The sequence below is a fragment of the Felis catus genome, chromosome B4, assembly GCF_018350175.1.
Source record: "Felis catus isolate Fca126 chromosome B4, F.catus_Fca126_mat1.0, whole genome shotgun sequence".
Taxonomy (NCBI): Eukaryota; Metazoa; Chordata; class Mammalia; order Carnivora; family Felidae; genus Felis; species Felis catus.
In genome coordinates this window covers 62416130-62428955 of record NC_058374.1, presented here as the reverse complement: position 1 = coordinate 62428955, position 12826 = coordinate 62416130, and the positions used below count along the sequence as shown (strand labels likewise).

At 34.3% G+C, this 12826-nt stretch overlaps 1 protein-coding gene across 2 annotated transcripts in view; it reads left to right on the top strand.

Annotated features, from left to right (window-relative positions):
• Positions 1–12826, top strand: part of ERGIC2 (ERGIC and golgi 2) — a 41237-nt gene that overhangs the window by 14166 nt on the left and 14245 nt on the right. For both annotated transcript variants that reach the window (XM_003988532.5, XM_006933600.4), the window contains 4 exons: positions 867–937; positions 6805–6845; positions 10506–10607; positions 11510–11605. In XM_003988532.5, coding sequence (XP_003988581.1) covers positions 867–937; positions 6805–6845; positions 10506–10607; positions 11510–11605 — 310 coding nt within the window. The remainder of the gene's footprint in view (positions 1–866; positions 938–6804; positions 6846–10505; positions 10608–11509; positions 11606–12826) is intronic.

Genomic DNA, 12826 nt, shown 5'->3' with positions numbered 1-12826 from the left:
ATTAATTTCTGGGAGATTTCATTGAGAAAAACTTTAAATCTCTTTTTTCATTTATTTTTCCTTATGGTAGTTGTTTTAGGAGTAAAGAAACACATATTTATGAGTCTGTGTTATTACTGAATATATCATATTTTGCTTTATTTAAAAATTTTTTTTTCAACGTTTATTTATTTTTGGGACAGAGAGAGACAGAGCATGAACGGGGGAGGGGCAGAGAGAGAGGGAGACACAGAATCGGAAACAGGCTCCAGGCTCTGAGCCATCAGCCCAGAGCCCAACACGGGGCTCGAACTCACGGACCGCGAGATCGTGACCTGGCTGAAGTCGGACGCTTAACCGACTGCGCCACCCAGGCGCCCCTGCTTTATTTTAGATGTTTGCATACCATTAAAATTTTAGTCTTTTCAAAATAAACTTTTTCTATTTGTTGATTTTTAAAAAGTCATCAGTAGTTTTCTCCTAAAATTTCTTTTAATTTCTAAAAATAATTCTTGTATTTAATATTTCATATACCAGCCATTTAGTACTTGTGATTAGGTTCTTGACCATTTTTGCAAAGCTCTTCAGTTCAGTGAAGTGAGTTTACACTTTTTACTATAAGAATATGAAATTACATTACATTTCATGGTATTTACTGAACAAGAACTAGAAAAAGTATTATCGATTTTTTGGAATACTTTCCAGAAGTATTTTGGAACACTTTCCACCAAAACTACGTAATGCTACTTATTTGAACAAATAAGTGGTATAGGCAAATGATTATATATGTTTGAATTTTCTGTTAGTCATCTCTGTTTGTTAATTTATATCAGATATATAGTTTGGCTCTGAACATAGGATGTAAAACTTCTAATTTTTTTATGCAGATGTTGGAGCAGATGTATTGGATTTAGCAGAAACAATGGTTGCATCTGCCGACGGTCTAGTTTATGAACCAGTAAGTTTAATGCACATGTTTTTTTTAATTAATATGCTTTGAAGTATTGTTTTCTTGAAGACAGTTTTGATATTTGCTTTTAGTTTTGTATGAGCTAGACTCTTTTTTTTTATTCAAAAGTAATCCATATTCTTTACGAAGATTTGGGGAGGGGAGTTATATCTAATCCCAAAGTCTTGAGATAACCATTGTTAATTGGATAAGGCTGTAAAGTCTGTTTTATAACCTTATTTGTGTTTTATATTTTTTGTTAATGCTTCCTAATAGTTTTGTCTTTTCTTATAGTTGCTTTAATGATGAAATTTTCTTCTTCGAATGATTTGGAAATTCTGTCCTATTTGTATTGTACCTTTACCAAATTTAAGTCTAGAAATGTTTCAGCTGTATTTCTCTTATCATAGTCAAGAATGAAGGAATATCTGGAGGAGAAATTTTCTATGCATTTACTTCTCTCTTCTTCATATTTCCATTTCCCAAAGTTAGTGAAATCCTGACATTCTTCTACTGTTGGCAGAGTACGAGTTGTGTATAACCAATTTATCAGAAACACCACCACATGACAGGGGCAGGTAAAACACATTACAGGAGCAGGTGATAATAAGTCATGATAACCAGCTCTAAAGAAGCTTTAGGGAATAAGGAATGGAACTCCCAGCCCCTTTGAGTTGCTCACTGCTTTGTTGGCATTGCGGTACTTATGTTTATCCATGCATTCTTGAGTTCTTTTGTTTATCATTGACAGTTGTGAACACTTCTTTAAGCAAATTGCAAAGTGAAGACTAAAGGTGATGGAGAAGGATTAGAAGTAGCTGAATTTCATGGGAAAAAAAAAAAAAGGAAGCCTTTAGGTCAGTTTTGATTACCAAATTATTTGTAGCTTATAGCAATAAAATACATTTATGCCTTTTGAAACACACTTTTTAAGTAGAGATTTCTAAAGAAAAGACAACTTTGTTATTGCCACGCTGAATCTCTCTGCTCCATAACTCCTGTATTCTCACTCAAAAAAAACTGATTTCACAGTAATTTTTTATGAGGTTAGGTACCTTACACATTCAGGTACCATGTTATTACATATTAAACTAGTATCTAGAGATGTAGATCTCGATAATTATTAGACACTTATGATGTTTGTATTACATTTCATACTATTAAGAATAATTACTGTTTTAACTCTGTTTTATTGCTTTTATTTTCTACCATTCTTTATTTTTTATCATTTTGCAGAAGGACTTCTTGAGACTTCTTAATCAGTAAGAATATGTGGGTTATATTTTATAGACTCTAGCACAACTGCCTACGTTGTTCTGTTCTTCATACATGTGAGTTTAGCTCAGGATATGGTGTTTTGTATTCAGAACTTTATAGACCTTCCTTCATTGTTTTCTGATGCAATTATTTTTTCCTTCACGTATAACCTTTTCATGCTTGAATGCTTTTTTCTTTTACTTTTGCAATTCACATATTTATCCCATATATCCAGGTGTGGATCCCCTTTGGGTGTGGATTTTTTTGTTTTTGTTTGTTCTTTGGTTCTTGTTGATCTTAATGATCTGAGTTTTAAAGTTTATATGTGTATATATATATATATGTATACACACACACATATACACACACTCATATACACACACTCATATACACACACACACACACTTTTTGGCTTGTTTATCTGCTTTAATTTTGTTTAAAGCCATGGTTTTACCTCTGCTTTTTAAAATTCTTATATGATGCTGAATCTCATGGAGTGGTTCTCAATATTCTTATCAATTCTTACATTAGATGTGTATTTCATACTTCTCTGAGTTCTGAGAAATTACCTTGATCCAGCATGACCTATCTTCTTTTCAGTGCCTTCATTATATTTTAAAATTCAATGATTATATTCAATATCTTTAGTATCTCATAGATCATTCCATTTTTTTCCTGTCTGCATGATGTTAAATGTCAGTGAGAAATAATTAGAAAAACTTAACACTTTTCTTATTCCTAGCAATGGTATCATAGAGGAAAATTAGCCCTCATACTTGAGATTGACCACTTTTTTCACGTTAATGAATCTTTTTATACATTCATTTATTTATTTATTTTCTTGTCTAATTTTAGAAAGGGGATATAAAGTGGCCCATTAAGTGATTGAGAGTTGAAATAGACTGTTGAGTTATGTCAGTTCCTATCTGACCCACCTTCTCCAACACACACACTTTTTTTTTCATACCTAGATGAAAGGGTATAGATTTAGATATGCTGTGTTTCTTTCTTTTTTTTTTTTTTAATCCTTATTTTTGAGAGAGAGACAGAGCATGAGCAGCGGACAAACAGAGAGAGAGGGAGACAGAATCTGAAGCAGTCTCTAGGCTCTGAGCTGTCAGCACAGAGCTCAACATGGGGCTCAAACTCATGAACCATAAGATCATGACTTGAACTGAAGTTGGATGCTTAACTGACTGAGCCACCCAGGTTCCCCTATATTGTGTTTCTTTTAAGTCATGTTAGAGCTTAAGATGCTTTTGAAGAGGAAGGAAGAAGTCGGTATTTGGTCCAGGATAGTGGAGTGGTCCACCAGGGCCCTCCCAAATTTTCTTTTCTGTGTTTGTTTTGACAGGCTAAATTGAGCTAGGGTAACTCCTCTTTCTTTAGCTCATGTGACCATCCTCATTAGCAACCAGCTGTAGCAGCATTCTTGCTTAACTTAGAACACTGTCCATGCCACATAAGAGCTAGGAATAACACTGCTTTGGAATGTCCTCACCATGTGGTCTCTGGCACTTGATTGAACTCCTGAAAGTGCTTCTAGGGTAGAGACTGCTTCTTCCTTGGGTGTCTTACTATCTTTTATCACTGTTTCCTCTCTTACTCTGAATTAGGGACTTTCCTTGTTTCCTAATATAAACTTCTCTGTCCCATGAAATAAATTATGTCTTGGACTCTTTTCTCACTTTAGTCTCCCTTTCACCCTTGTATGCAAGCTTGCATAACTTCTTGACGATTTCTAGCATGGGGATGCAAATTTAAAATTATTTAAAATGATAATATAGATTGTGTCCTCATTTTATGTTTCTCTGAACATAGTGAAAATTTGGTTTTGAGGAGACTTAATCATCTTTAACCTCCCCTCTAAAATTTAAAAAAAATTTTTTTAAATATTTATTTACTTTTGAGAGAGAGAGAGAGAGAGAGAGAGAGAGAGAGAGAGAGAGAGAGAGAGCACCAGTGAGCGAGCAGGGGAGAGGCAGAGAGAAAGGGAGACACAGAATCTGAAGGAGGCTCCAGGCTCTGAGCTGTCAGCACAGAGCCGGACGTGGGGCTCAAACTCACAAACTGCGAGATCATGCCCTGAGCCAAAGTCAGATGCTTAACCAACTGAGCCACCCAGGCACCCCTAAAATTTACTTACACTTTTTCTTTAGCATTCTCTCCTTATTCTGAGTGGCTCTCGTTCCTACTTTTTTTTCACATTTGTTAAGTCCCTGATTTTGTTTACATATATTTTCTGGAGAGCTTGTCTCTCTAGCTAGATTTTTAAGCTCCTGAAAAGCATTAATTTTATCCTTTCTTCTTTGTTTCACAAAATGTGAAGTATAGGTGCCTTGTTAGATAATAGGCACTAAGGAATATGTTAGAATTATGCAATTGTAACAAGATTATTGATTATTACATTGTCAACAGTTAGTCATCTCTTTCAGTCACTTGTGGAATAGGAAAGCTTTATTTAAATTTAACTGTCATATGGGGTGTGTGGGTGGCTCAGTCAGTTGAGCCTCGGACTCTTGATTTCGGCTCTCAGGGTCATGGGATGAAGTCCTGTGTCAGGCTCCACACTGAGCATGGAGTCTGCTTGAGACTCTTTCCCCTCCTGCTCCCCCCCCCCAACAACAAAAAAATTAAATTTAACTGTCATATAATTAAAAGTCATGTGTTGGCCAGAAAGGTAGGAACTTAAAAATACTTAATTGTATACTTTTTATTAGTAATTTTTAAAATGCTCAGTATTTCTGGTAAGTATTCGTTCCTTTGTCCTAATTTATATTAAAATATTTAGGTAAAAATTATCAATATAAAATTATTTGAGAAAATGTTTACTTTTTATGTTTTCATACTTACTATCCTAATATGTACTCCGAATATTAAAAACTTAACCGTAATAGCTTTACTAGTTTCCAACTTGTGATCACACATTATGCTATGAGAGTTACTACTTTGCTATTTACTGTCATATTTCATTACTATTTCTTTACTTAAAAGAATTTAAAAAATGGTGGAAAAGTGAGGAATCTGACAGCTGGGTTTATATATGGACTCTTACAGTCTCTGATTTTGGAAGAAGTTTTTAACCTATTGAGCTTCTTCCTCACATAAAAAAAGGCAAGAATAATAACAAACTCAGAGCTTATTCTGAAGGTTCAATGAAGTGATGAATTAAGTAACATAGTACGTAGCATGCGGTAGGCTACTCAGTAGATCCTTTACCCACATGCTAAACACTACACTAAGCAGTTTGGGGAAGTCAAAGGAAGAATCACATAGTCCCTACCTTCAAAAGTTTTATTTACAAGGTAACTGGGAAGCAGTTGCATGCAGCCTCTTGTTTGCCATCGTGTGTTTTACAGATGTTAGCATTTTCCTTGCGTGCTATGGTGGGCAAAGGGTGGGAAACATGCTGTAGACAAGTTCAGCAGGAGTAATCAGAGACAATTTCATTGTAATCAGAAAGATGGAGGCAATTTAACCTGGAGGATATGGTATGTAGGATTTTGACAGACATGAGGGTCACAATTACAGGAGACGAAGTTCCCAGGTTGGTATAATTAAATTACTAAAGGCAGAGATGTAGAACTATTTGATAGAATGAAGGCTTCTTCCACTTTGATTAAAAAACTGAGGATTTTATAGAGAGAGAGTAGTAGGTTAGGAGCCGATTATGGAGGGATAACTAATATTGCTAAATTTAAAAAGTAGAATCTAGGGGCGCCTGGGTGGCGCAGTCGGTTAAGCGTCCGACTTCAGCCAGGTCACGATCTCGCGGTCCGTGAGTTCGAGCCCCGCGTCAGGCTCTGGGCTGATGGCTCAGAGCCTGGAGCCTGTTTCCGATTCTGTGTCTCCCTCTCTCTCTGCCCCTCCCCCGTTCATGCTCTGTCTCTCTCTGTCCCAAAAATAAATAAACGTTGAAAAAAAAAATTAAAAAAAAAAATAAAAAGTAGAATCTATATGCTTTGTTATGATTACCTTTATAAAAAAACCTTGCCTTTTTATTGCAAGGTTAAATTGTGGATATTGCCATAAAGCATGGAAAGCTTGCATATTTCCCTCTGATTCTACAAGTCACCTAGTCTGACTTTGAATCTATGAAGATAGTACTTAAGTACAATTTCTTGAATTATTCCTTATTTTATTCCTACATTTGGGAATTATAGGGCAATTTGTGTAGCTCGTTTCAGAATTGTTGATTTCATCGTGGCATCTTTCTGGCAACAATGTCGGCTTTGGATGCTTGGATATTACAGTTGAGCTTTATGTTTTTCTTTTTCTTTTATAAAAACTTTCATGCACGTATCATTTAAATGATTTTAAGTCCTAAAATACCATTTTGTACATATGCCAGATTATCAGCTTATAGTCATTCCTATAAATGTGGATAACTGTAACAGGTAAATATTTGTGATCAGTAAAATTCCTTTATATTGGCTTTGAGTAAGAATATTATAGATTATATTTTTTCACTTACAGAAGATTAAATGTAAATCATGAATACTTGTTTTTATCAGTATTATAAATTTGTTACTTGCTTAAAGAATTTTTTTTTTTTTAATTATGATATAAAAGCCAAGAGAAATTGACAGTGCTAGTGATTATGTTTTCCTTTATTTCAGGTAATATTTGATCTTTCACCACAGCAAAAAGAGTGGCAGAGGTAATAAGTGAATTAAAGTATTGTGGTCCATGAAATCTGGATCAGATTTTCTCTATTTTGTCCATTTTGAATTATCCATAGATTTAACATTTTTGTGGGCAGTTTTAGGGGTGAAATATTAACAGAATATAATATTTAATCTTTATAATTTCAAAAATATTGTCAAATTATAGGAGAGTTTTGTATAATGTTTTCTCTAGTGTACTTTGAATCATAAGTACATTTTAGTTTTCTTTTAAAATTTTATTAAGTATTTAAAAATTTATAAGGCAATATGTGATCATTTAAAATTCAATTTGAATATAAAGAGTATGAAGTAAAGGGTATATATTAAAAGTAAAAACCTCTTCATTATTACTCTTAGTGCTGCTGACTAGCAGTTATAACTAGAGTTAAATTTCTTTTGTAGCCTAGAAATTTTCTGTTAATTTACAATTTTCTGTATGTTTGCATATTTGCTTGTGTTTTATTTTTCCCATTACAAATGGTGTCTTTCTATACATTCATTCTAGAACTTGCTTTTTTCTACCTAGCCTGGTATTTTGGACATCTTCCCATTTCACTACATACAGCATTCTGATAAACTATAGTTCTTATTTGATTTTTATCACTGGGCATTTAGATTATTTGCAGGATTCTAATATTAAAAACAATGCTCAATGAAATTTCTTGAACCTAATTCCTTATATACTGGTGTGAATATGTGTAAGTGTGTGTAAGTGTATAGAAATGGAATTTCTCTTTCAGAGGATATTTAATTAACATACTGATAAGTTCTTATCACAAAGAAAAAAATTTGTAACTATGTGAGATGATGGTTGTTAACTTATGGGGTGATCGTTTTGCAAAATAGAAATGTGTCAAATCGTATATTGTACACTTTAAACTTATACAATGTGATATGTCAAGTATATCTCAATAGAACTGTGAAAAAATACATTTTGATAGGTGATGCCAAAATATCTTTACTTACACTCCAAAACTGATAGTATTTGTTTCTACACAACCTCACCAATAGTGGGTATAACCAAGGCTTTTTTACTTTTGCCAATTCTGTGGGTGAAAATAGTATTATGCTTTTTTTAAATTAACATTTCTTTATGAATGAATCACTTGAATATCTTTATGGATTTTTTTTCCTGTTGTATTTCTTTTTGTGTGAAACTGCTCATTCATGCCCTATGCCCATTTTGCTTGGTTGTTGGTTTTTTTTTTTTCCTGATAATTTTAAATAGTCCTTTGTATATTAAAGAAAGTAGTCCTTTGTTATAAATGGTTCCCCCACCCCTACTCCCATATAGTGCTGTTTTTTTTTTTTTTCTTTTTTTTCTTTTTTGTTTCCAGGGCTTACAAAGGCTCTACCTAATTTAAGATTATTGCCAAAAAAAAAAAAAAAACCAAAAACCCTTTTTCCCATCTTTTTTTCTTTTTTTTTCTAAGTACATTTCAAAGGCATTTCTCTTTTAATTTCCAGTTTTGCCATTTGTGGAGATTTTAAAATTGAGGTTGAAATCAAATGTAGTTGTCTCTGGGCTTGTAGCGCTTTTAGTAGAAAGCCATCCAGAGATGAAAGACATTACTTTAATCCAGAACTATTAAAGTGAGAAGCCTCCTTTCACATGGAATTTTATTCAGTGTTCAAGACACTGTGTTTTTACTATTAAAATGATGGCTGTTTTCCATAATAGAGGTGTTTTTTTTTCATATCTTCATAAATGGAATATAAGCTTAGATACTGGTATATTTGAGACAAAAGTTATACACAGAGTTTGCTGTCTTCAACCTCTTTTTCCATTGCTCAGCACTGAAATTGGACTCTGGAAATACAAGACACACATCAAATAAGAAACTTTCAGTTTCTGGTAGCATTAGATCCAAAGATTTTGTCTTGAGACCTGTGAATCTGAAGATGGGATCTGGTTGTTGAATCTTCGTAGATTATCAGTTCTGCTTCTAAACAAATATTCTAGAATGGACTAGAGATACCAAAGGACTAACATCCTGAATAATGTACATATTAAATGGTTCTTTACCTTTAGAGTTTGCTGAAATAGATGAAGTTTTCTTTCAGCTGGTATTCTGCTTTTTAAAAATATTTAAGATCCCAGTTAGTCTCTCTCCTGTAGCAGTAAATAAATCTCAAACCCTAGACATAGCCTTTTTGATTTCTGCTTTTTAGTTCTAGATTTAAGATTTATTCTGAACTAAATTTACAGTGTAAAAATGAATTGTTATTTTAAATAGACCTATTTTACCAGTGTTTTTAGTGAATGGTGCGTAAATATTTGATCTTTCACTTGCACTTCTAAAAAATGTTTATCATTATGGTGGGGAGTGAAATACCAGATTGTTTGCTTCCTTTTATAAGGGTCTATATTTGTTTATAATTTTCCCCAAGTTTTATATAGGTAGATAAACTTTTTTTAAAAACACTTTACTTTTTAGAGTAGCTTTAGATTCACAGCAAAATTGAGCGAAAAGTAACAGAATTCCCAAATATCCACTGCCCCCCCACCCCCCGTGCACAGCCTTCACCATTATCAATACTTGGCACTACAGCGGTACATTCCTTACAATCTGTGAACCTGTATGGATGCATCATTATCACCCAAAGTCCATAGTTTACTTTTGGTGTTCTACATTCTATGAATTTTGACAAATGTATAATGACATATGTCTACCATTATAGTATCTACAGAATAGTTTTGGTGCCCTAAAAATCCTCTGTGTTTTGTCTGTTCGTCCCTCTGTGTGTAATTTTTGTACCTGGTGAGTTTGAACTTTAAACAGATGATTTTGGATTTTAGTTATCTGAAGACGTAGAGTTAAAGGAGGTAAAATAGGATTATATTTAAAGGTACAGACTTATTGCTAAACATGGTAGGAAATAACATGGCCCAATGGTAGAAGTGTTAGAGGGAGAGAAAGCTGTTATTCTTGGTTTTGTTGTTCAGAATAAATAATTTTATAAGTTACTGTGAACATAAAGAAATTTGTAAAAAAAAAAAAAAAATCTTGAACTAATTTGTTCTATGGGGCTAGGTATATTTAAAAAGAAATTCTAAGTATGGGTTCTCAAATATATACTTTGTTTTATAGTTTTATGCCTTATATGCTAATATTCTTTAAAAAAAATTACAGGTAGAGTATAATATTTTGCTCAGAATGGTCTTATACCATTTTTCTTTGGAAAAAGAGACACCATAATGGCCTATTTTGTAATGAGAATTAGATGCTTGTGGTATGGGTTTATACCCCAGTAATCTCCCACTTAAGTCCACCAAATCTGTTGTACTTGTCTTATTCTTTGTACCTGTCACACTTTATTCCGTACCCGACAAAAGGTAAGAATTTTGTAACAGCTGCATGCAAGCGTGAAAAAGGAGTTTAGATACTCAGGTGAGGAGAAGCTCCTTAGTGACTCTGACTGCACATCTATTATTCACTCCATCAGCTATTAAACTTAGCTGCCCTACCTCATTTTTCCCTCTTTTAAGGAAATGACCAAAGAAAATTTGGTACTTTATTTTAGAATAAAGTCTTGTAATAACAAATATATGGGCTAAGTAAGTCAGCTAACCATTGTTATTTTAAAAAAGTGTTAGCTTTCTTGTACTCCTAGGTGTATTTGTAACCGTTGCTTGTTGATGTTGTATGTAGGATGCTGCAGCTGATTCAGAGCAGACTCCAAGAAGAACATTCACTTCAAGATGTCATATTTAAAAGTGCTTTCAAAAGTGATTCAACAGCACTTCCACCAAGGTGAGATGTAATTTTTAAATGTACAACTATTTATTAGGATTTGACTATGACAAAGTTTGAGTATGGGTTTAGTTCCTGAATCTCATATTTCTTAGAGAAGATGTAATCATTCTGTATGATGATTTCTTTTTACTCTTAAATTTATAGCCTGTGATATTGATCATCCTGATCACAAATAATATTATTTCATTTTCATTTAATTTTTCTCTTATGTGTGTATGGCATACTTCCATATAAAATTATTTTAGGTTTTAAGAACAAATTAATTGCATTTGCCATTATTTTATGAGGATGTAGAAACTTTGGTTAGGAGTTTGTGTTTTTATTTCACTTTTTTTTCTCTTTTTTTAGGTTACAACAGGTGATATTTAGAAATGCTATAATCATGAAAATCATTTAAATTTAAAACTATACAGAGGTTTGACATTTGCTTAGGAAGATGTCATTGTCTGTTTGAACTTGGATGGCATGCCTTCCTTCATTCTTACTTCCATCTTTCTCTGTCCCCTACAGTGCCAGAAACAGCTGACAAAAGTATGTTTTTATTGGGCTAATTCTTTTAATCTTTCTTCTCTTACTGGCCTTAGTCCTGTGGTCAGATGTGAAGAATCATGGAACGAATATATGTGTGCGTGTGTGTGAATATATGTGTGTGTGTGTATGTGTATATATACACATATATACATGTATATATATATGTAATTGTTTTTCTACTTTGTAGATGTATGAGTTTTTATAAATGTGTAGACTTCAAAAAACTGCTGTGGTACTTTTGACATTTAGATCATTACCTAAAAATTGATTTTTAGGGATTCTTTTCCTCATCTACAAAGTGTTCCTTCCACAGGACGGTGACTGTGTTGAGTGTGCCATAAGTAATCCTTCCTCTCATGTTGTAACAGGGAAGATGATTCATCACAGCCTCCAGATGCTTGCAGAATTCATGGTCATCTCTATGTCAATAAAGTAGCGGGGAATTTTCACATAACTGTGGGCAAGTATGTTCTTTTAACTTACTGAAAATACTTTAGACAAGTTGGCAGCTTGGTTTAAAAGTAAATTCTTTGCTAATCAAATAACAAAACTACTAAAGGACTGTTTACAATGTTGTGTATCTGCATTTTTGATATTTTGAAACTTACATTCAGGGCTTCAATCTCAGGATAGAGAAGACTACTAACTTTATTTATTTAAAAAATTTTTTTAATATTTTTTTTTTCAACGTTTATTTATTTTTGGGACAGAGAGAGACAGAGCATGAATGGGGGAGGGGCAGAGAGAGAGGGAGACACAGAATCGGAAACAGGCTCCAGGCTCTGAGCCATCAGCCCAGAGCCTGACGCGGGGCTCGAACTCACGGACCGCGAGATCGTGACCTGGCTGAAGTCGGACGCTTAACCGACTGCGCCACCCAGGCGCCCCTATTTATTTAAAAAAATTTTTAATGTTTATTTATTAAAAAAATTTTTAACATTCATTTTTGAAAGTGATTGAGACAGAATGTGAACAGGGGAGGGTCAGAGAGAGAGGGAGACACAGAATCTGAAGCAGGTTCTAGTCTCTGAGCTGTCAGCACAGAGCCTGATGAGGGGCTTGAACTCACAGACTGCGAGATCATGACCTGAGCTGAAGTTGGACCAAGCTTTACCGACTGAGCCACCCAGGCACCCCAGTGTTTATTCAATTTATTTTTTTTTAATTTTATTTTTTAAACTTTTTAATGTTTATTTTGAGAGAGAGAGAGCGTGCGTGAGTGGGGGAGGGGCAGAGAGAGAGGGAGACACAGAATCCAAAGCAGGCTCCAGGCTCCGAGCTATCAGCACAGAGCCCAACGTGGGGCTCAAACCCACAAACAGCAAGACAATGACCTGAGCCCAAGTTGGACACTCAACAGACTGAGCCACCCAGGTGCCCCTGTTTATTTTTTTAATGTTTATTTTTGAGAGAGAGAGAGCGTGAGTGAGTGTGTGTGTGTGTGCACGTGCACATGAGCAGCGAAGGGGCAGAGAGAGAGGGAGACAGAGGATCTGAAGTGAGCTCTGTGCTGACAGCAGAGAGCCTGATGTGGGGCTCGAATCCACAAACTGTGAGATCATTACCTGAGCCGAAGTCGGATGCTCAACCAACTGAGTCCACCCAGGTGCCCCAAGAAGACTACTAACTTTAAAAACTACTTCAAAACAAAAGTAAAACAGTCATGTTATAGTTTATAAATTAAA